A 23,025-nucleotide genomic window follows, 5' to 3' on the forward strand; every position below is an offset into this window, starting at 1 on the left:
CCGGAATGGCGGCGGCAGGGGTTGAAGTGGTTTCGGACGTGACTTCCGACATGGCTATGACGGTTTTAGGGCTGCTGTGTTTTTTGTTGCTCTGATACCAACTTAGAAAATATGAGGAAGAAGAACTCTGAAAATATGAGGAAGAAGGAATATATTTCTGTTATATTCAAAACTTCTTATCTGACAAGACCAAATGACACTCCTTATATAGGAGATATTACAAACATCATTATAATCCATTATATGCCACTTACATATTATATATTACCACTATCTACCACTATCATATTATATACATGCCACTATCTGCCACCAACACCACTATCATATTCTATACATGCCACTATCTGCCACCAACACCACTATCATATTATATACATGCCACTATCTTATTATATACATTAACACAAATTTCCAGCAATATTAATGAAGATTAATAATTACAAGGGAACCCTAAGACATAGAATGATTACAAAATAATAACCCTAATAATATTATTCTAATACTCCCCCTCAAGCTGGTGTGAAGATATCTCTCATGCCCCGCTTGCCTAAGATATAATGAAATGGCTTACTCCTAACTCCCTTGGTGAGGATGTCAGCAAGTTGTTCACCAGATTGCACAAAGAGAGTATATATTGTGCCACTAGTGAGTTTCTCCTTAATGAATTGGCAATCAATCTCAACATGCTTTGCTCGGTCATGTTGAACCGGATTGTGAGCGATGTTGATAGCGGCCTTATTGTCACAGTATAACCGCATGGAGTCCATTTGATCAATACCTAGATCACTCAACAATAACTTGATCCATAAGAGCTCACACACCCCTTGTGCCATAGCTCTAAACTCAGCTTCTGCATTTGACCTGACAACCGCATTTTGTTTCTTACTCCTTCAAGTAACTAGATTGTCTCCAACAAAGGTGTAATACCCTGAAGTCGATCTCTTATCGATCACTGATCCAGTTCAGTTAGCATCTGTATAGGCTTTCACACGAAAATGATCATACTTTGAAAAATAAAGACTCTTACCAGGAGCAGATTTCAAGTACCTCAAAATTCTCATGACAGCCTCGAAGTGAATCTGATGAGGAGCATGCATAAACTGGCTAACTACATTGACAGCAACAATAATATTTGGACGGGAGTGAGATAGGTAAATAAGCTTATGCACTAATCATTGATAGCTCCCCTTATCAACAGCTGCTCCTCTTTCATTATCCCGCAGTTTTTGATTGGGTTCCAATGGAGTGTCACAGGCCTGCAGCCAAGCATCCCAGTTTCCTTCAACAGATTAAGCACATACTTCCTCTGTGAGATAAATATCCTATCCTTGGAGCGAGTAACTTCAATTCTCAGAAAATATTTCAAGCTCCCCAAGTCTTTGATTTCAAACTCACTGGCTAAATATTTCTTCAACAGAGGAATTTTCTCGCTATCATCGCCCGTGAGGACTATGTCATCTACATAAACAATGAGTGTTGTAGTCTTATCACTTGAGGAGTGTTTCACAAACAAGGTGTGATCTGCTTGACTCGGTTTGAAGCCATATTTAAGCATAGCCTGAGTGAATCTCTCAAACCAAGTCCTTGGAGACTGTTTGAGACCATATAATGATTTCCGAAGCCTGCATAATTTGCCTTATATCTGATAATCCTCAAAACTAGGAGGAATGTCCATACATATCTCTTTTTCGAGGTCACCATGGAGAAGGCATTCTTTACATCAAATTGATGAAGTGGCCAATCTAGATTAGCTGCTAGAGAGAGAAGCACTCTGACTGAATTCATCTTAGCCACGGGTACAAAGGTTTCCTGATAGTCAACGCCATATGTTTGAGTGAACCTTTTTGCCACAAGTCTAGCCTTGTAACGCTCAATAGAACCATTCGCTTTGTGTTTCACAGTATACATCCATTTGCATCTCACAGGTCGTTTGCCCTTATGTAACTCAGTCAATTCCCAGGTGCCATTCTTCCTAAGTGCTTTCATTTCCTTAATCATGGCAAATTTCTACTCAGAGACAGTAAGAGCATCCTGAAAATGGTTAGGAATGTTAACAGAGGAAATATTTGACACAAACGCTCTACATGAGGACGACAAATTAGAGTTGGACACAAAATTTGAGATAGGATGTTGAGTAAAAGATCTCACACCCTTTCTCTTGGCAATAGGAACATCAAGATCAATGGACTCAAGAGATTCAAAGTTACTTGGACTCTCATCAGAAGCAATAGATGGCAGTGGAGGAGCATAAGTGGTCTCTAGTATCCAATTAACTTTCTGTCGGTCTTTGTCCCTAACATAAACTTGCCCTTCCTTATCCTTGGTGACATTGGGTTTTGTAGTCTCAATAGGAGGTGGTGGTGCTGCAAGAGCCACTGGTTCCACCATAGGAATCACAAGAATCACTTGACACCAAGGCTTCCCCTGAAAGGAGGACTGTGACACCGGAGAGGACAAAAAATAAGACTGAGACTCAAAGAATGTGACATCTATGGACACAAACCACTTACGAGGAGGGTGGTAACACTTATACCATTTTTGAGTAGGAGAGTACCCAAGGAAAACACACTTGTGGGAGTGAGGGTCCAACTAACCACGAGTAGGAGAGTGATTATGAACAAAACAGACGTAACCAAATATGTTGGGAGGAATAAAAAACAAGGACGGGGAATTTAGGAGAACTTGAAGAGGAGCTTGTTTTTGCAAGACCTGGGTAGGAAGATGATTAATAAGATGGACAGCGGTGAGAAAAACATCGCCCCAGTAGGACTGAGGCACTCACATAGAAAAACACATGCACCGAGCTATGTCAAGAAGATGGCGATTCTTGCGTTCCGCCACCCCATTTTGTTGAAGGGTATTGGTGCAAGAGGTCTGATGGATAATGTCATGAGTAGAAAAATATTGCCCTAACCCAGAATCTATGTATTCACCCCGATTATCAGAACGTAATATTTTGACAGTGGCCCTAAACTGGGTACAAATCATTTTATGAAAATTGCGGAACACAGAGAAAACCTCACTCTTGTCTTTCATGAGATACACCCAAGTAGTATGAGAAAAATCATCAATAAATGTAAGAAACCAGCGATGACCTTTCACAGACATAACACGAGATAGACCCCAGACATCAGAATGTATTAATAAAAAAGGAACTAAACTTTTATTAAAACTGGGAGCAAAAGAGGCTTTGTGTTGTTTTCTGAGTTGACAAGACTTAAAGAAATTCAGACACATTATTGTGTGAAAAAACAGATGGAAATAAATGCTTAAGTAAATAAAAAGAATGACGTCTAAGATGCTGATGCCACAACCATATATCATCGGTGGTAGGACTCGTGGTGGAAGAATGAGCAAGCTTGTTCGGTTAATCTAGGAAGTAGAGACCATTTTCTGCACTACCACTACCAATTGTTGTCCTCGTGACAAGGTCTTGGAAAAGACAATGATCAGGAAAAAAACGTCACTACAATTCAAATCCTGGGAAACACGACTTAAGGATAACAGGTTAACAGAAAAATTGGGAACATGGAGAACAGAAGATAGAGGTATGGTAAGAGTGACATGGACTACACCTTTCCCAGAAATGAAAGAAACAGTACCATTTGCAATCCTAACTTTGTCCTGACCTAAAGAGGGTTTATAGGCAGAGAAAAGATCAGTGGATCCAAACATATGATCTGAGGCACCAGAATCAATAATCCAGGGCAACGACTTATGAGACAAGAAAACACGAGGAGAAGAGACTAAGTTACTTGAGCGGGCAAACGAAGAGGAAGATGTACTGAGAGCAGTAGAAGACCGTCGGTCCAGCAAGTGACGTAGAACATTCTCAAGCTCAGGAGTAGTCATGCCATAGAGACCATCAGAAGCCTGGCCAACGGAAGCGGAAGTAACATCAAGTGGAACAACGACACTAGACCGATGAGCCCGTAGATGGGAGCCACGTCTTCGAGGCTGGCCTGACCGTCCTCTAGAACCAAACCAATCACCTCGACCCCCAGATGGAGGCCCATTAAGCTTTCGACACGTTTCACGAGTATGCCGCAGTTTTTTACAGGAATCACAGAATAAAGACTCCTTGGCGGCAAACAGAGAAATGAGAGTCAGGCAGAGGCCATCTCGAGGGTTAGATAGTAATGTTGAGTGGTCAGTAGAGACAGGGGACATCATAGTAGACCGGCGACTCTCCTTATTCTGTTCATAGGCAAATGCCTCCTGAAGTGAAGGAAGAGTGTACATACCCAGAACTCAACTCTTAATCGGATCATACTCCACATTGAGGCCTGCCAGAAACTTGAAGATTCGTTCCTGTGCGATGAACTTCCTGTACCTGACTGAATTAGCAGTGTAAACAGGCTTATAGTCCTGTAGGTGATCAAGGCGTTTCCAGTCGTTGGTGAGGAAGGTGAAGTACTGAAGAACCGTTCGCTCCCCCTGAACAGAGCTCTCAATAGAGTGGCGTAACTCAAATGCTTGTGAGAAATTCCCTTTGCGGGAATAGGTGGTAGCCACAACATCCCAAACATCCTCTGCAGTCTCTATAGATAAGTAGCCCTCGCCAATGTTTGTACCATTGAATGAATAAGCCAACCCATAATCAAAGAGTTGGTAATCTCCCATTGGTTATAACTTGGGTTAGTTGTGCTGGGTGCTTGTATACTGCTATTCATATACCCCATCTTCCCTCTGCTCTTCAAAAACATAGTCAAACTCTGCGACCACGCGAGATAGTTTTGACCATTAAATAGAGAGGTAGTGATTTTAAGACTAGGGTTGGGGTTATCCGTCATAGTAGTAGGTATAGGGAAACTCACTCCTAGGTGTCTGAGAAATAGTGGACACACCGGTGGAATCTGTCATAAGTACTGTATTACTGAACCCGCAACAAAACTAGTGCCAATTACAAATTCGGTGGATGGTGGTGGAAGGGAAAAACAAACACAACGACCACTAGGACAGTATAAAGAGTGAACAACTCATATATATAGATATATTTTTTTTTTTTCTGTTTTTTTTTTTTTTAATTTTTAATTTTTTTTTAAGAAAAGAAAAAAAAGAATAACTCAAGAAAGAGAGACAGTTAGAGGAAGACGACAAAGAACCAGAGGCAGTCGGCTAAAGACAGACAGAGGAAGGCGATGAAGAACTAGAAGTAGGTGGCACATGAGTCGAGTAGGGGGAGAGACGAGGTAGTCGTTTGAAGCCAACGAAGGCTTAGGAGCTGTCGCCTGGGTCATCCAGTGGTCGACAAAGCCAATGAAGATGATCTAAGGGTGATTCAGTGGTCCACGTTCATCGCACCAAGTGATTTTCAAATCCTAGGTGAGCCGAAATCCCTCAGGTTTGAGGTGGCTTGAGCCGAAACCCCTTAGGCTGTCTGCTGAAGTGGGTTGTCTCCGGCGGTGGTTAGTGGCTCCGATGGTTACTGTATGGGTAGATGGGTTTAGGTTTTAGGGTTAGGTTGAGATACCATGATAAATTTAGAAAATACAAGATTAGGGAATGATTAGGATATCATCTCCTATTTATATTAATGAAGATTAATAATTACAAAGGAGCCCTAAGGCATAGAATAATTACAAAATAATAACTCAAATAATATTATTCTTACACTTTTAGCCCTCCAGCTACTTATACTGCATTTGCTTCGGCTCCATATCCCGATTTAGCTTTCTTGTGTGTTTCAAATTGTTTAGCTTTAGCATATTTTGTCTACCTCCCAACCATCCTCATCTACTTTCACTCTCACTTCTCTTCATTCAGGTTTGCTTGGTTCTTTTTCAAGTATTTCTTATTCAGTTTGGATTTTTGACTCTAGTGCTTCTCATCATATGATTCCCCGTCTCTCTTTCATAATTGTCATTCTTCCCCTTTTACTATTACTGTTAACACTGCCAATGGGTAATAGGAAAGGTATGTTTGTCCTATTTGTTTGGTCTGCTCTGCAATGTCTATTGCCACTATACCATCTGTCCTTTATGTTCCTCAGTTATCTGTTAGTTTACTCTCTATTAGTCAACTTGATGCTTTCGATTATGATGTTATCTTTTATTCTTTTGTCTGTTAGGTGCAGGAGCGACAATCCAAGAAGCAAATTGGGACCGGTCGTAGAGTTGGAGACCTCTATGTGGTGGGAAGTTTGTATCTTCCTCTGTCTACCTCTCCAATTGCTTTTTCATCCTTTCAGTTAGATCCTCAATCGAGTCTTTTTTATTTATGGCATTCCAATTAGGTCATTTGTTTGTTGACCGTTTACGGTCGTTAGCTCAGTTAGAGGGGTGTAAACTTGCCAAGATGACAGCTTTACCATTTAATAAAAATACTCCTATTTTTTTTACCACCCTATTTTTGTTACCCCATTTTCTCTTGTACATACTGATGTCTAGGAACCCTATCATGTTCTCACTAAAAGGGGCTCTGCTTACTATGTTTCTTTTGTCGATGATTGCACTTGCTATACTTGGGTTTACTTTATGACTCGTAAATCAGACTTGTACTAGATATACCGTACTTTTCAGTCTATGGTCACTACACAATTTGGGTCTACTATTAAGTTGTTATGTTCTGACTTGGGTGGGGAATATTTTAAAACTCAGTTCTGAGTATTTGGCCTCATGGGTACCATTCACCAAACGTCTTGTACTAATACGCCGGCTCAACATAGTCGAGCTGAACATAAACACTGTCAACCTCCTTGAAACCGCTAGGCCTCTTCTTCTCTCTGCCTTTGTTTCGGCTCTGTTTTGGGGGGAAGTAGTTCTTACTACTGTTTTTCTTCTCAACCGTATGTTTACTTCTTTCTGGTTGGTCCCCTTATAAGGCTTTGTTTTCTCAACTTCCCAATTATTTCCTCCTTCGTATTTTTGGATTTGCTTGTTTTGTACTTCTTTCCCAAAAAGATAGGACCAAACTTAGTGCCCGATCTGTCTTGTTTGCCTTTTTGAGTTGCTGTCTTACTCAAAAAGGCTATCGCTGTTACGATCCTGTTTCTTATCGCCTTTACGTCTCCTGCCATGTTGCTTTTCTTAAACGTCTGTCTTACTTTCATCTTCTTCCTATCACTGCTCCGGTTTCCAAAGAGAATTTGGTTCGCATTGGTCCATTTCCCTCTGAGATCCCTCCTGATGAGTACATCTCTACTGTTTCCCTTGAGTTTATTCCTTCTTCTTCTTCTTCTACTATCTCTCATGTTGAGTCCCTTCTTACTGAACCCCATGAGTTTGTTTCCTTTTATCTTTCCTCTTCTCTTTTTGCACCCCCTCCTACTTCGTCGTCTCCTCTGTTGTTACTCTATTCTCGTCGCAAGGCTCTCCGTTCACTAGTTGTCTCTGCCTCTGTTGTTGATCCCCTTACTTCTAACGACTCTGATCTTGCCCATTGTAAGTATCCCCTTCGCAACGGTAAACATGTAGTCAAACTTGGTTTTTTTAAAACATATTTTTCTCCTTTATATTGCACATTTTTGTATTTTATTCACTTTTTTTCAAAACCCCAGTCTTACAAGGAGGCTTGTCAGGATCCTAATTGGATTCAAGCTATGGAAGATGAGTTGTCTGTATTGTAGAAAACTACTATTTGGGAGCTGGTTCCTTTGCTTGCTAGTACGAATTTGGTTGGTTGCAAATGGGTCTATAAAGTCAAGACTCATTTTGATGGTTCTCTTGAGCACTACAAAGCTTGACTAGTTGCTAAAGGTTTCTTCCAGGAGTATGGTATTGATTATGAGGAGACTTTTGCCCCTGTTGCTAAGATGACTACTGTCCGCACTTTGATCTCTGTCGTTGCTGTTTGTCATTGGCCTCTTTATCGGATGGATGTTAAGAATGCTTTTCTGAATGGCCATCTCACTGAGGAGTTTTACATGCATCCTTCTCCTGGCCTTCCTTATTTCTTTGGACAAGTTTGTTAACTTCGATGTGCTTTGTATGGTTTGAAGCAATCTCGTCGTGCTTGGTGTGATCGTTTTCAGACACTATTACTGAGTTTGGATTTCATCGTTGTGCCCATGACTCTTCTTTTTTTCTCCTCCACACCTCTACTGGTTTTGTTGCCCTCTTACTGTACGTGAATGATATGATTATCACTGGTTCTAACTCTTCTGCTATCTCTGAGGTCAAGCAGCATCTCTTCCACACTTTCGAAATGAAGGATTTGGGCCCATTGCGATATTTTTTTGGCATTGAGGTAGCTTCTTCTCTCAAGGGTTACTTTCTGTCTCAGGTCAAGTATGCCAATGAGGTTATTCATCGTATCGCTCTTACTGACACTAAGCTTTCTGATACCCCCATTGAGCTTAATGTGAAGCTCAACACTACTGATGGTGTTCCTTTGGAAGATCCTACTTTATATCGAGAGCTTGTTGGTTGCTTAGTTTATCTGACAGTTACTTGTCTTGATCTTGCCTATGCTGCCTATGTGGTTAGTGAATACGTTTTTGCTCTTTGCTGTACACGTTAGGCTGCTTTGATTTTGATTTTTCGCTATTTTCGCAGTACTATTTTTCAAGGCTTGCTCTTTATCTTCTATGTTTTCCTTGGACTTGGTGGCTTATGCTGATTGGGCTGGTGATGTTAATGATCGCAAGTTTACTTATGGTTTTTGTATGTTTCTTGGCAATTCCCTGATTTCTTGGAAAAACAAGAAGCAAACTGTTGTTGCTTGTTTTATTGCCAAAGCTGAGTATCGTGCTATGGCTCATGCTACTGCTGAAATTATCTAGCTTTGTAGTCTTTTATTTGACTTTGGCATCCTTTAGTCTTCTTTGATCTCTCTCTATTGTGACAATCGAAGTACTATTCAGATTGCCCATAACACTGCCTTTCATGAACGGATGAAGCACATTGAGATTGATTATCACTTTGTCCGACAACATCTGCAATCTGTCTTTATCTTGCTTTCATTTGTTACTTCGACTCTGCAATTTGCTGACTTCTTTAAGAAGACTGACACCATTGCTCGGTTTCGATTTCTTCTTAACAAACTTTCAGTGTTTTCTGCTAAAACACCTTGAGTTGGAGCGGGGGTGTAAGAATATATTTGCCTATATTGTCTATATTTTTAGGAATTATTGTATTTTAGGAATTTGGAATGGTTGTGATTATTTAAATATTCTATGTAGTTTGTATTTCTTTTTTAGGCTTAGGGATTAGAGTTCTATATAAGTAATGTATTCCTTGTATTAATTATTCAGTTGAATATATAGAAATATTCAGAAACTTACACTTCTTGCCATGGAAAGCTCATGCAACTTTTTGCAATTTTAGTCATTGTAAACAAGTTTCATTCCAGATTTCTGCTATCATTTTTTGTTTTGGACATATATGTTTCTTTGGTTGGTTTTTCATCAGAAGGCCAAATTAACTTAATATTACAAATATTGATACACGTTGTTTGTTTGGACTATTTGTTGGCATAACATTTTAGATTTTTGAGTTCAAGATGGGCAAGGTAATATTTTGCTGTTGATGTGGGACATATGACTAGTAGAAATTAGTGTAAATTACACTTTGGATCCCTGCACTTTGCACCGAATTTCACTTTGGCCCCTACACTTGAAATCATGGCAGTCAACTCCCTGCATTTCTGGTCAAATTCCACTTTGGTTGTGGCAGTCAATGCCCTGTATTTTTGGGCAAATCTTAGTTTGGTTCCTAAATAAGTGTCAATGTTTCTTTTCTGTTACTCAATTGTTTAAATCTTTAACAAAATCTAATCATGTGACAAGAATGTGACTATGACGTGAGGGTAAGAGAGGAAAATTATTTACATTTTCCACCAATACACACTTTGTTCCAAAATTTAAATTATGATCATAATCTGGGTTTCTATCTAATGATTTTGTTTGGTTACTGTTAGAATTTCCCATCTTTACCTTCACCTACTCCACTACACACTCCACTTCACCTACCTCCACTTCACCACACACTCCACTTCACCTAACCCACTATCACCTCCACTACACCTACTACCACATTTTCTTCTATATATAGATTGTATAGGAATTGTAATTAATCAATCAACAATACATCAATCATAAACTCATCAATCAATAATACATAAATTCTTACATGGTATCAGAGCAAGGTTGAGAATTTAGTGATTCCGCTTCACCGGCGGACGGCAGCCTCGCCTTGGCCGTCCGCCGGACAAACCCAAAATTTCTAATTCTCTCTCTCCTTCCTCAACAAACTGATTCGTCACCCAACCCGTACTCTTCCTCGGCTCTACTGGACGACACTCGATCTCCCTCGATCCATACCTCTCAATCTCAGAACCACCAGAACCAGAACCAGAAGCACCACCACTTTGCTTCCTCTCATACAAAATCAACTCCAATTTCTGGTCCAAATACAGAGCATAACTCCTCACAAAAGCCGAATGGTCCCACGAATTCGAGTGCGCTTCGTCTCGAAAATCCGACATGTTCAACAACCGAGTCCCTCTACGAGTCGCGTACGTGATCTCTTGCTGAAACACAGGCTCGCCATCGGAGAGAAGGCGATGAATCACGATCGCCATTTCCAGATCCGGAGCCAAGTTGCCTGCTACTTTCGCGATTCCGATGCTTGTTTGATCCTTCACAGCTCCGATCGCTTTGCGGATCGTGCTCGGAGCCATTGTTGCCGATCACGTTGAGTTTGGAGAAAGTTCTTCTAGATCTGCGGCGAAGAGAGAGGGTCTGACCTTTCGAAGGGTCTGTGGTTTTGTGGTGTTGACTTGTCTGGATTCTGGATCAATGGGTTGAAGGAGGTAGCACTGTTGACAAGTCTGAACTCAAAACCATCATCAAGCTCCTCAGAACATACAAACGCTTCTTTTTCTTTTATTATTAAAAATTTAGTTGGTGAGCCCCTTTTTCCACTACCCACGTACCCACCACATTTTTTTTAATATTTCTCTCTCTGGTCTGTTTTTTAATCCACCCACTTCATCACACATCTCCCGCCCCTATCCCCCACTTTCTTTATACCCATCTTTTCTTTTCTTTTATTATATATATATATATATTAACATAATCAATCATACCATCACACCCCTCTGCTGGTTCCACCCATGTAGGCTTGTCCCCTCTTCTTATTATTATTCTTATTATTATTATTAAAAAAAAAAAAAAAAAAAAAAACTTGGCAGACGACGAACTTGCCCAATACACTCATTTTATTCATATCAGGATCAACTCCGATCACCATTTTACATCAAAAAAAAAAAAAAAAAAAAAAACCTCATCCACAGGCGGAATTTTTCTCCTCTACTCTACTGCAGGTCTCTTCTTTTTGCCTCCGTCCTGGGCAGTCCTTGTCGGTGTTGCCTCCGTGTTTCCCACTCCACTGGGCATGATCACTCCCCCATACTCCTCCACTGCCGCATATGGCGGCCCTCCAAATCGGAACATCACGGTGGCCTTCCGCTTCAGCTCCTTGTTTTCTGCCCTTAGCACGCTTATCTCTGCTCGCGCATCCTTATACATGCGTTGGAGCAGAGCCAGCTGGGAGTTTAACTGCTGCACCTCATTTGCCCTACTCTGCAGCCGGTTCGATAGGTTTGTAACCGCAGTCATGGTTTCCACACATGACTTCAATGTATACTGATTGGCTTCCACATCCGACTGCACTGCCATTTTTTGCTCCACAGACCGCATCGGAAAGTTCAACGGAGTATACCCAGCGGTGTTTGGTTGAGGTTCCAGTGCCACCGCTCCAGTTCTCTCTCTTGTTGACTCGTTGAGATCGGGAAAGAGGGTGAGCAGACTCCGGGAAGACGAGGCCATTTTCTGGGCAACAGAGTGTTACAGAATATCTCTCGTTACAGAATATTACAGACTATCTCTCTCAGCACAAGGAACTCTCTTTCTCAGCAACACGAAGGATTTTTCAGAGGTTTCTCTCAGTTTTTCTCTGCCTCAGCCTCTGCCTTCGTCTTGGTTATATAGCCAAGGCAGCCACGCGTATCGCGCGCCACTTGCCACCAGCCGACAAACGGGCACGCAAGCCAAGGCGCCCACGTGCCTCGCCATCATGTCCGGCACACCTTTTGATGACTTGGGCACGCCTTTTTATGGATTGGGCACGCCTTTTGATGGCACGCCTTTTGAAAAATTGGGCGCACCTTTTGAGGATGCGATCCTTTATGGGTCCGACAAGACTCTGTAAACTATCCCGACATAGATTCCGGTTAGTTTCTACAGGGGTCCGACAAGACTCTGTAAACTGTCCCGACATAGATTCCGGTTAGTTTCTACAAGGGTCCGACAAGACTCTGTAAACTGTCCCGACATTGATTCCGGTTAGCTCCTTTATGGGTCCGACAAGACTCTGTAAACTGTCCCGACATAGATTCCGGTTAGTTTCTACAAGGGTCCGACAAGACTCTGTAAACTGTCCCGACATTGATTCCGGTTAGTTTCTACAAGGGTCCAGCAAGACTCCGTAAACTGTCACAACATTGTCTTCTACAACGGTCCGACATGACCCCATAAACTGTCTTCTACAACGGTCCGACATGACCCCATAAACTGTCTTCTACAAACGGTCCGACATGACCCCATAAACTGTTTTTCTACAACGGTCCGACATGACCCCATAAACTGTCTTCTACAGCGGTCTGACACCGCCATACAGTGTCCTCTACAACGTTATGACACCACCATTCCGTGTCTTCACCAACGGTCTGACACGACCATACAGTGTCTCCTATCCTTTTTTATTTTTATGTATTTTCTTGTTTTGTTACTCTCTCCAAACTCAAGTTGGTTCGTTTCTCTCCTCCTTGAGTTTGCGGGGGGTTGTTAGAATTTCCCATCTTTACCTTCACCTACTCCACTACACACTCCACTTCACCTACCTCCACTTCACCACACACTCCACTTCACCTAACCCACTATCACCTCCACTACACCTACTACCACATTTTCTTCTATATATAGATTGTATAGGAATTGTAATTAATCAATCAACAATACATCAATCATAAACTCATCAATCAATAATACATAAATTCTTACAGTTACCTACTTTCCAAAATCACTCTCTCTCTCTCTCTCTCTCATACACGTCAAATCAATCACTTTTTTTAAAACTCTCTCCCCAACACAATTTTTCAAAACCATTTCTAAAAAAAGGCAAACCAAACAAATTTTCGTACTTTTTATCTCAAAAACTACTCTACAAACACAAACCAAACACACCCATTGTATTTTAGGAATTTGGAATGGTTGTGATTATTTGAATATTCTATGTAGTTTGTATTTCCTTTTTAGGCTTAGGGATTAGAGTTCTGTATAAGTGATGTATTCTTTCTATCGATTATTCAGTTGAATATGTAGAAATATTCAAAAACTTACACTTCTTGCCATGGAAAGCTCATGCAACTTTTTGCAATATTAGTCATTGTAAACAAGTTTCATTCCAGATTTCTGCTATCCTTTTTTGTTTTGGACATATATGTTTCTTTGGTTGGTTTTTCATCAGAAGGCCAAATTAACTTAATATTACAAATATTGATACACGTTGTTTGTTTGGACTATTTGTTGGCATAACATTTTAGATTTTTGAGTTCAAGATGGGCAAGGTAATATTTTGCTGTTGATGTGGGACATATGACTAGTAGAAATTAGGGTAAATTACACTTTGGATCCCTGCACTTTGCACCAAATTTTACTTTGGCCCCTACACTTGAAATCATGGCAGTCAACTCCCTGCATTTCTGGTCAAATTCCACTTTGGTTGTGGCAGTCATCGCCCTGTATTTTTGGGCAAATCTTAGTTTGATCCCTAAATAAGTGTCAATGTTTCTTTTCTGTTACTCAATTGTTTAAATTTTTAACAGAATCTAATCATGTGACAAGAATGTGACTATGACATGAGGGTAAGAGAGAAAAATCATCTACATTTTCTACCAATACACATTTTGTTCCAAAATTTACATTAAATTATGACCGTATTAAGTTAAAACAAAATGCAGATTATGATCAATTAAGAAGATGAGCTAAGGTTTTGCATAAATTGGAATCACGAAACTCTGTTTTTTATGGTAACACAATCTTTTGTCTATTCATCGCTTTTGTCTTTGATTCTTTGTCGCATTTTTTTTTATTATTTTAAAAATTCTATTTTCTAGCCTCTTCGTTTCAATTTTTAGCATACGAACATATATATATATATATATATATGCATGTATGTATATTGTATTATATAACTCTAATGTGCTTATCACGTGGGACAAAGTGTATTGGTGGGAAATATGGATGATTTTTCTCTCTTACCCTTGTTTTGTAGTCACATTTTTTGTTATATGATTGGATTTTGTTAAAGATTTACAAATGAAGCAATAGAAGAAAGACATTGACACTTTTGTAGGGATCAAAGTGAGATTTGAGCAAAAGTACGGGGGGTTGACTGTCACAATTTCATGTATAGGGTTCAAAGTGAGATTTGGTCAGAAATGTTGGGGATTGACTATTATGATTTCATGTACATGAGTCAAAGTGAGATTTGATACAAAGTGTAGGGGTGCAAAGTGTAACTTACCCTAGAAATTATTAAAAACATGGATATATGGGAGCATAAAAATGTAGAAAAACCTAGTTGTAGTGGTTGTTCGTCTACTTTGACTTTACCTTTTGAGATATGATGTTTATGGTCTATTTACATGATCGAGCTTTGTACTCATGGATGAATTTGGTAGCTCAAGTAGTTCTCAACTTCTGATGCTAACTGGTGTTTTGATGTTGCTGAATTTTGATTTCTGTAGTTTGCTGGATATGTGGTATTAGCTGACCCCATTTAATTATGTTTTGTTTATTTCAGATTGTTCGAAGAACTCGGAGACGGAAGTGAGTTATTTTTTCATTTTGTAAATGCAGCAGAAATCTGTACCGTCTCTGGGCCAGACATCCTGACATGTAGAATAAAATTATATTTGGGTTTCTATCTAATGATTTTGTTTAAGATGACATGCAAAACTTAGAATGAAATTGTCATTTGCTTGTTTGATGGGTAATTTAGTGTTCAGTTTTCTACCAACACGTGGACACCTGCTGGGAGAAGCCTCTTTGCGATTCTCTGTACTCCAAAGAATACTTAAGGTGAGTTCTGCTTTGACTGTTTGGCACTTGGGAGGGTTTTGATATCATTTGTGTATGGAAAAGAACCTTTGGCAGAAAAAAGAAATTGTGTTGCAAAGATGCTCAAGCTAAATGATGAATTCTGTGTCAACAAATTCTTGCTACTGTTTTATGACAACTCTTTGGACAACAATTGATTTATATTAGATTAGTATTTGCTGTCTGTACCAGATCAGAATGTGAACTATGTGTGTACACATATATTTGTTTTTTTGTTTTTGTTTTTATTTTTTTTCTTTTATGTTTTTGGGTTTGGGTGTGGGTGACTTTTTGGTTCCATCACTAAATAATGAGTTTATAATATATTAATATTTGGTTGCATCATATTCATGGGTCAAAGTTAGGTTGAGACCACCACATTATTAGAAGAGAGTTGTTAAAATCTAGATATAGGTGTGGCAATAGTCATTTGTAGCTATATTATGGCCCACATAAGATTAGTAGTCTGTTTGACTTTGTCTAGTGAAAGATGTAGGGATTGAAGGAAGAACTTGTGTGTGTTGCCTTTTCTTGTTAAGTTATTGAATTATATAATTTTAATTTTAATTTTTATTTTGTTCCTTTATTGATTCAATTCTTTTATTTCAATTTGGTCAAGGTTAATGTACTTCATCAAACTGCAAAATTACAATTTTGATATTCGATAAATGATCAACTAAGTACGGTTTAAAATTTATTTTTATTACGCATTAGTACGTTTGTTAGACGAATAAGTGGAACAGCAAGAGTAGAGCAGCAAGGCATGTAGAATAGTCTAAAGTTGGGAACGTCTATTTATTTTATATGTTGAGATAAAAATGCAGAATTACCGAGTTGTATTCTTAGTCAATGGTATCATAAAATATTTTGTGATTCTTTATTAGTTGAGAGTATCACATAAATAATATTATATGATATTTTGAAGCTAGTTAATAATTTTTTTAAAATTATAAAGGGCCCTAATAAGTTGAGTAACAATACAACAATAATGAGGTGGTGGCAATGAGAGGAGACCTATTTCCAACTTTGGGTCCATGATGTGAACTTGACCTTAAGCCAACCAAAATGGAAACAGCCCTTTCTTTGTCCATGTGACCCTTAGTTTGTTTGTTTACATCACTTTTTCCACCCACTTGCTAGCTAGCTAGCTTCTTCATGGTGAGAAATTTTAGAATGCATATTTAAAAAAAAATGTACCATATATTTGAGTTATGTTTTTTTGATAGTATTTGACTATGATCGATTGTTGTGGTAGTCATGACTTATTGTTATTATTTTGATTATAATAAAAAAAAAAGTTTCAACTTCATCAGATTTAGATTTAAGATTAATTAGATTGGATCGAACCGGATCCTGGACAATTCAACCCAAATCCGGCCTGTTGACAGGCCTAAGAGCATCTCCAATGGTAGTAGGCATTTTATCTATCTAAATATTACTATAAAGTATACCTTTTATTTTGCTTGTCAATTTTTTCATGTTTCTACTCCAACCATACTCTTTATTTTAGCTATTCATCCAAATATTATTAACTTCATAGAATGCCACGTCAGCAACAAAGATGGAGGGAAATAATCTCAATGATTAAATACATTTTGCCTAGTCTTGAAGGCTAGCTACATGTAGCTAGTGAATTTGAGATGAGCCAAAATGCCTAATCATATGCCTAGTGCATTGGAGTTAAAAAAAGTGAGTCACATTAGGCATTTTGACTAACAAACATCATATGCCTAGTGGATTGGAGATGCTCTAAGCTGACTGCGAACTGCCCAATATTACCATTTTATTGTTTTGTTTTGTTTTGTTTTTTTTTTTTTTTTTTGGTTTGCTTGCTCAGAACAGCCGATCATGACCGTTGTATTGAAGAAATATATATATATATATATATATATATATTTATTTATTTATTAAAAATTTGAAAAAAAAAAAAAATAGCGCGGTGATGGTCTATTCCTACAAGAAAAATTGCCCTCAATACACATACAGCCAAAAATTCAATTTAGAAAAAAATATCTATACAATAAATTGTACAGTGTAGATTCAAATTTGGTTTGGTGTGAATTATACTGGGAATAAATTTGGTCGACATTTTTTTTTTTTTTTGTAGACTTTAAAAAAATTATATTAGAATAAAATAAACATTGAGGCCTTGTTTGGAAAAATATGTTAAAATATTTAATAAGATAAAATGTTCCATTTAATTCTAAATTATTTCATTTTTTTTTTCACAATTATCAAATTAATTACAAAAAAAAGTCAACTAACTTTTCATATATAATTTTTTTAGTCAAGTTAAAATAGCTAAGAAATTAAATAGGCAACTAAAATAGTCAACTTTTCAAACAAGGCCTGACTTTTAATAATCTTAGAGTTTAAGTCTTCTAACAAAATAAAAATTCAGTTTTCAATTTGTCAACTTGAATCTTAATTTTTTTGATTTGTTTTTATTTTAAATAATTTGCTTATTTTTATTAAGTAAAATTAACAAAAAAAAATTTTTTTTTTAGCTAACTCAATGTAGATTTACACTTTTTTTTTGTTGTTTTTTTGGGAGAACATGAAAGGCAGTTATATTAAAATAAAACAAACAATATATATACATCAAAAAGAAAAAAAACAAGACTTTAAAGGGACAACCAAACAACAAACTACAAAAATAGGCAAATGATTAAAAAATATAAATATCTTAATTGATTTTACTTAATAAAAATAGACAAATGGTTTAAATTAAAAATAAATAAAAAATTTAGGGTTTTTTTGTTATAAAATTCAAACTTTGTAGTGTTTTTTTTTTATTTTTAATTTCTCCTCGAATATAGAACATTGGTGATATATTTATGGGAGACTTACTTGTAGATCTTAGTAGGTAGGTTTATTGTCTAATAAATCTTATGAGAATTAATGACATTTTTCATTAAATATTATTAAAAAGTGTCACTATCTATTAATTTTCAGTGACAATCTAAATTTTTTATCACAAAAAGTCCCTAATTTTTAACTTTCAGCAATAGTTTGAAAAAGCCATCACAAAAAAAGTAATTAATTATAAATTTTAGTGAGAATTTATAAAAATCGTAACAAAAAAAATTATTAATTGTGAATTTTTAGAGACATGTAAAAAATCATCACAAAAAATTATTTTTAGTAACAATTTTACTGGAACTTATCTTCAATAGGATTTGATGGGAATTAAATCCAACTATTAGGACCTATTAGTAGTTACCCTATATTTATATGCTTTATTATTATTATTATTATTATTATTATTATTATTATTATTATTTTGGGGTTTGGGTAGAAAGTTTGTTTAGATTATTTTTTAACCAATTGGTAAAACAAAATTCTAGAGAAAATTTAAGGTGAATAAGGGAAGTGAATGTTGTTAGAAGAAAATTTAGGAAAGTCATCAATGGAGTACAATTAGTACAAGAAGGATAGAGAAAACAAAAAAAAAAAAAGTCAAATTATGTAATTGTGAAACTCAAATCAAACATCACGACTAAAGGGTGTTTGGGAATTTGGTTTTTTTGACTATAAACAAAAGAAGCAAATCATTAATATTTTGATGCAATTAAAAAAAAAAAGAAGTTATTTCTAAACGCATTAATATTTTTTTTCATCTCATTAAAAATTAAAAAATCACAAAAAAAAAAAAAAAATCAATTTTCAAATCAGGATCTCGTACAAAGCAAATCCTTGATCTACATAAGTTTAGGAAGTCACCAATGGAGGAATATTTCAATTCACCGATACCTCTCGTTTAACCACCCAAAGGAGTGGCGAAGATTGCAGTTCAAAAATTGGTCCAAACATAGGAACTTCATTTTTCTTTTCAAACAATATTGTATAAAGTCAACAAATTAAGAAATTAGGAAATGGCCCAATTAGTACAATGTCTCTAGAAGCATGGCTATTCAAAACATTATGAGTAAAAATATAAAAATTAAAAAATATATATAAAAGAAAATATAGAGTAATATGACTGCAATCTTATCATTTAAAATACAGAATTAAATTACAAAAAATTATGTATACAAATTTAAGGATGAAGTATATTTTCCAAACAATATATACCTATTAGGTTGCATATATTGGTCCATGATGGTGGGCCATTCTTATAACAAATTTCACCCCCTATGACACCATTGTAAATAAATATATATGTACATATTATTTCTCCCCATTTATTTTCTCATCTCTCTCTCTCTCACATTCTCTTCTTGACCTCCTCTCTGAACAAGTCTCAAGAGCCTTAGCTACACTCTTCTTCTATTGCCATGAATGAGTATAGGCAAGACAAACCATGTTGTTATTTCCATCCAAAAGAGATGATTATAGGGGTGTGTCCCTTGTGCTTGAATGAGAAGCTTCTCATCTTGGCTGCAAAACAAGGTCACCGCTCCCAACCTCTTCATCAGAGTCACAGCAGTAATAGTAGTAGTGTCAAACACAGGAAGCTCCCCAAGATTTTTGATTTTGGTTCCCTTCTCAATCGCAAGCAATTTGATAACTCTCATAGTGTTGCTTCCACTAGTCCAGAAGGTAAAGAGTTTTTATTAACTTTGTCTTTCAAGTTCTATTATCTGTGTAGTGTATGCACACTAACACGTACAGAATTGTGGGTGAGAGTGAAGAAAGAGAGTTGTGGTAGTGGATAAAGTGATTTTATTTTTTTTATTGTGACTACTAGACAACATAAATATTAATTTGAGGAAAATATAGTAATATTGTGGGTTTTTTAAGAATCAAAATTGTGTGACAAATTTGTTTATTTCAAGTGAATTGTGTGTTTGATATTATAATATAAATTTGTGTATCGCATGTGAATATGCATCTACACTGTCTCACTTTATATTAAATTAGTGATTTAGTACATAAGACTCTCATCGTTTGGGAACCCTCTCTTTTAGTCAAAAAACCAAAAAGTTACTAAATTAGCCAAAAAGCTAACAACCCATATCAAAAAGTCAAAGATTTTCTTTTCTCTCTACTTTTTTGCACATCTTTTGGTAAAAGGTCAAAAAGTCATCCCAAACATACTAGTTTTTTTTAGCTCATATTTTAGCTAAATAGCCAAAAAGTTACTAAATTAGCCTCTTCCCAAACGAGTAACACAAAAAGTCTAAGGAAGATATCCAGTATATTTGCAGTTTGTCTTCAATTTTTGGAAATGATTTTTTTTGTGACACGAGGATGTTCTAACAACAAAACATTATCATTGTGCCAAATTGCCTGTTGAATTATTTTCTCTGGTAGTACTCAATATCTGCACAAGAAATAGTGAATACAAAGATTGATGATGAGTTCTTCAATACAAAGAATTAATAATGGTATGAAACGGGAACTCAAGACTTGACTTGGATGCATATTTGAAATCTATCATCATGATATGAGAAAGTTGGGAAATCTTTTGACAAGAATGCCATGAATAGATTCTTCAAAAAGATACAAGAAAAAGTGAGATATATACATATATATTAGTTATATATATGTATTTAATAAAAATTACATTGACATTTTATTGATGTAATCAGCTTGCACTCCTTATGCTTTGATTTGCATCAATAGATTCTTTCTTTTTGTTGATTAAAAAAAAAAAAGAGTATACATAGTAAAAATGTAGGCATATATTGTCATTTTAATTAAGATCACTCATAAATCATTAGAGTACAACATTCCATATATTTAGGAAAACCATGACATATAGAGAGCTACAAATGACAAATCAGACAAGGACAGACCAACAAAAAGGTTGAGACAAAAAAATAAAAAATAAAAAATGGTTCAAAGCTGCGTTTTACTTTTCAACAAAATTTTATGCAGGTTAGTTCAATGACAAATCTAAAGGGGACCCTTGAGGGCCTCTCATTCTGTATCCACTAGATGTGTCTTTAATTTCTAGTCACTTTGCATTTTGTGTTTGTCTAATTAATTACTACTTAAAGTAACTAGGTCTATCTTTACTGTTTATGTTCCATCATCATTTGTATTTGTATAATTCAATTTTTTTTCTTATTGATGCAACACAAGTGAAGTCAAATTAGGGTAGCTTATCTTTAACTGTTATGGGTCCATTATGTGTACTGGATGCTGCTGTCTGTACTTGAAGGTTTCACATTCTAATAATTTAATTTATTTATTTTTAAAAATTCTTGTGGGTAAATCATCTTAAAATAATTAAATTAATCTGATAACCGTAATTACATGATTTCATCATAGAATGTCTATTTTCAAATAATATTTATTGTCATTTTTTTAAAGACGAATGTGATAAAATTATGTGACTATGATCATTTAATCAATTTGAAATTTTTCATAAATAATCATCACACTAGGCTAAAAAGATAAAATGATATATCTATAATATATGCCACAAATTATTGGCCACTTGTAATTAGATTGACAATCTTGGGGTTTTGGTAGATTCATTTATATCAATCAAGTTTGGAGAGAATGGGGCTGCTTCATGGGAGAAGAGCACAGTGTCCAGGGTCTCTCTAGACCACTGTAACATCTCCTCATGGAACCACAGCTTGAGCAAGGAGAACACCACCAAGAAGAGTGTGAGTGTAGTAGTAGAGCATGCAAAACCACCACAAGGGGGAGAGCTAAGGTGGCGAAAGCGGATTGGGCACCTGTTCCAGCTCAGCAGATGGAAGAGGTCCAGCAAAGCGAGTGTGTGCCACGTGGGCAGCAAGCTGGAGGGTGTGAAGGTGACAAGTGGATGGATAAGGACCCTCACAACAACAAAGAGGACTAAGGAATAAAGAGAAGGTTATATAGAAACAGACACTTCAGCTTTTCTCATTTTTACCATCTCTCTCTCTCTCTCCATTTTGAGTGTTTGTTTGGCTTCAATGTGAAAAATGTAAAGTCATGATACATTATTGATATATGGTAAAGTGAAATCACTTTTAAAATGTGCTTTTGACAAATAGCCAGGCTATGTTAGTAGGTAATTGATTCATTAAAATAACAATAGCACAAAGCTAGTTTAGGTGTTCACACTAGGAAACACATAAAGCCCAGAAGTGCCCATGGTTGTCTTCTTTCTTCTTTTCCTTCTTTTTTTTCACTAGTTAGAGCATCTTCAATGATTGTTGTTATATTGAGATTGTTATTATTATAATTTAGTAATAAATAATATTATTTTGTTAAATTGTAGCAATGGTACTCCAATGATCATTTATTATTTTTAGTAAATCTCAACCAACTTTCCCTCAAACTTTGTAGGTGTTGTTTGAATATATGTTTTTTGTGATTTTATTTTTATTTATTTTTTGTCTTTTGTGACTTTTTTTTAACAGTTTGTAAAAAAAATTATATATTTATATTATTCCCGACTAGACAAATATAAAAAATGAAAAAAAAATTAAAAAATTAGAAAAATAAATAAATAAATTTAATCTTTTTATTGCCTTCATTTGAAAAAATATATTTATTTTCTCATTATACTTTATTGAAAAAATTAAATTATACTAAACTATTTTGCTACATTATACATTGCAAAAATAATATTACATTCTTTTGTAGAAAATACTCAAAAATAAAAATAAATATGAAATTTCATTACAAAATAAAAATATGAGGACCACTTGGCGAAAATTTCATTACATTATTCCGTAATTATTCATCAGGAGGCAGAGGGAAATAGTAATTTGGGTTGCTAACATTTGAGGACCACTTGGCGAAAATCTCATTTTTTCGCATTGTGTAATACGCTTTCGTCTGAGGGTCCAAATGAGAAATGTCCGTAGTCATTATCATATGTTCTTCCTTTTTCATCTCATGTTCTTGTCTTCTGATCTCAAAGTCATGTTTTTTCATCTCAAGTTCTTCAATCTCCTGCATTGCTTGAATCCTTTTTTATTCTCTTTCATCTTTTTTCTTTTCCTTCTCAGTAAGGTATTGGTTAAATG

At 36.2% G+C, this 23,025-nt stretch overlaps 1 protein-coding gene and 1 long non-coding RNA gene across 15 annotated transcripts in view; both read left to right on the forward strand.

The window, feature by feature from the left end:
* The window catches only part of LOC114270602 (ARM repeat superfamily protein), a 115,093-nt gene extending 99,803 nt beyond the window's left edge, over positions 1 to 15,290 (forward strand). For 3 of the 14 annotated variants that reach the window (XR_014364551.1, XM_028212129.2, XM_028212172.2), the window contains 2 exons: positions 6,074 to 6,143; positions 14,811 to 14,965. Coding sequence is in view for 9 of the 14 variants with exons in the window: in XM_028212129.2 (XP_028067930.2) it covers positions 6,074 to 6,143; positions 14,811 to 14,860 (120 nt within the window). In the remaining 5 variants the exon portion in view is untranslated. Of the gene's footprint in view, positions 1 to 6,073; positions 6,144 to 14,810 lie in introns of all 14 variants that reach the window. The other 11 variants (XR_014364550.1, XM_028212134.2, XM_028212179.2 and 8 more) reach the window with 4 other exon arrangements.
* Positions 15,291 to 19,137: 3,847 nt separating this feature from the next.
* LOC114270656 (uncharacterized) lies at positions 19,138 to 22,026 on the forward strand. The gene is made up of 2 exons (XR_014364553.1): positions 19,138 to 19,648; positions 21,530 to 22,026. It is a non-coding gene; the product is annotated as an uncharacterized LOC114270656 (long non-coding RNA).
* Positions 22,027 to 23,025: the final 999 nt, after the last annotated feature.

The sequence above is a fragment of the Camellia sinensis genome, chromosome 3 (genome assembly GCF_055761805.1).
Source record: "Camellia sinensis isolate YWXY chromosome 3, ASM5576180v1, whole genome shotgun sequence".
NCBI lineage: Eukaryota > Viridiplantae > Streptophyta > Magnoliopsida > Ericales > Theaceae > Camellia > Camellia sinensis.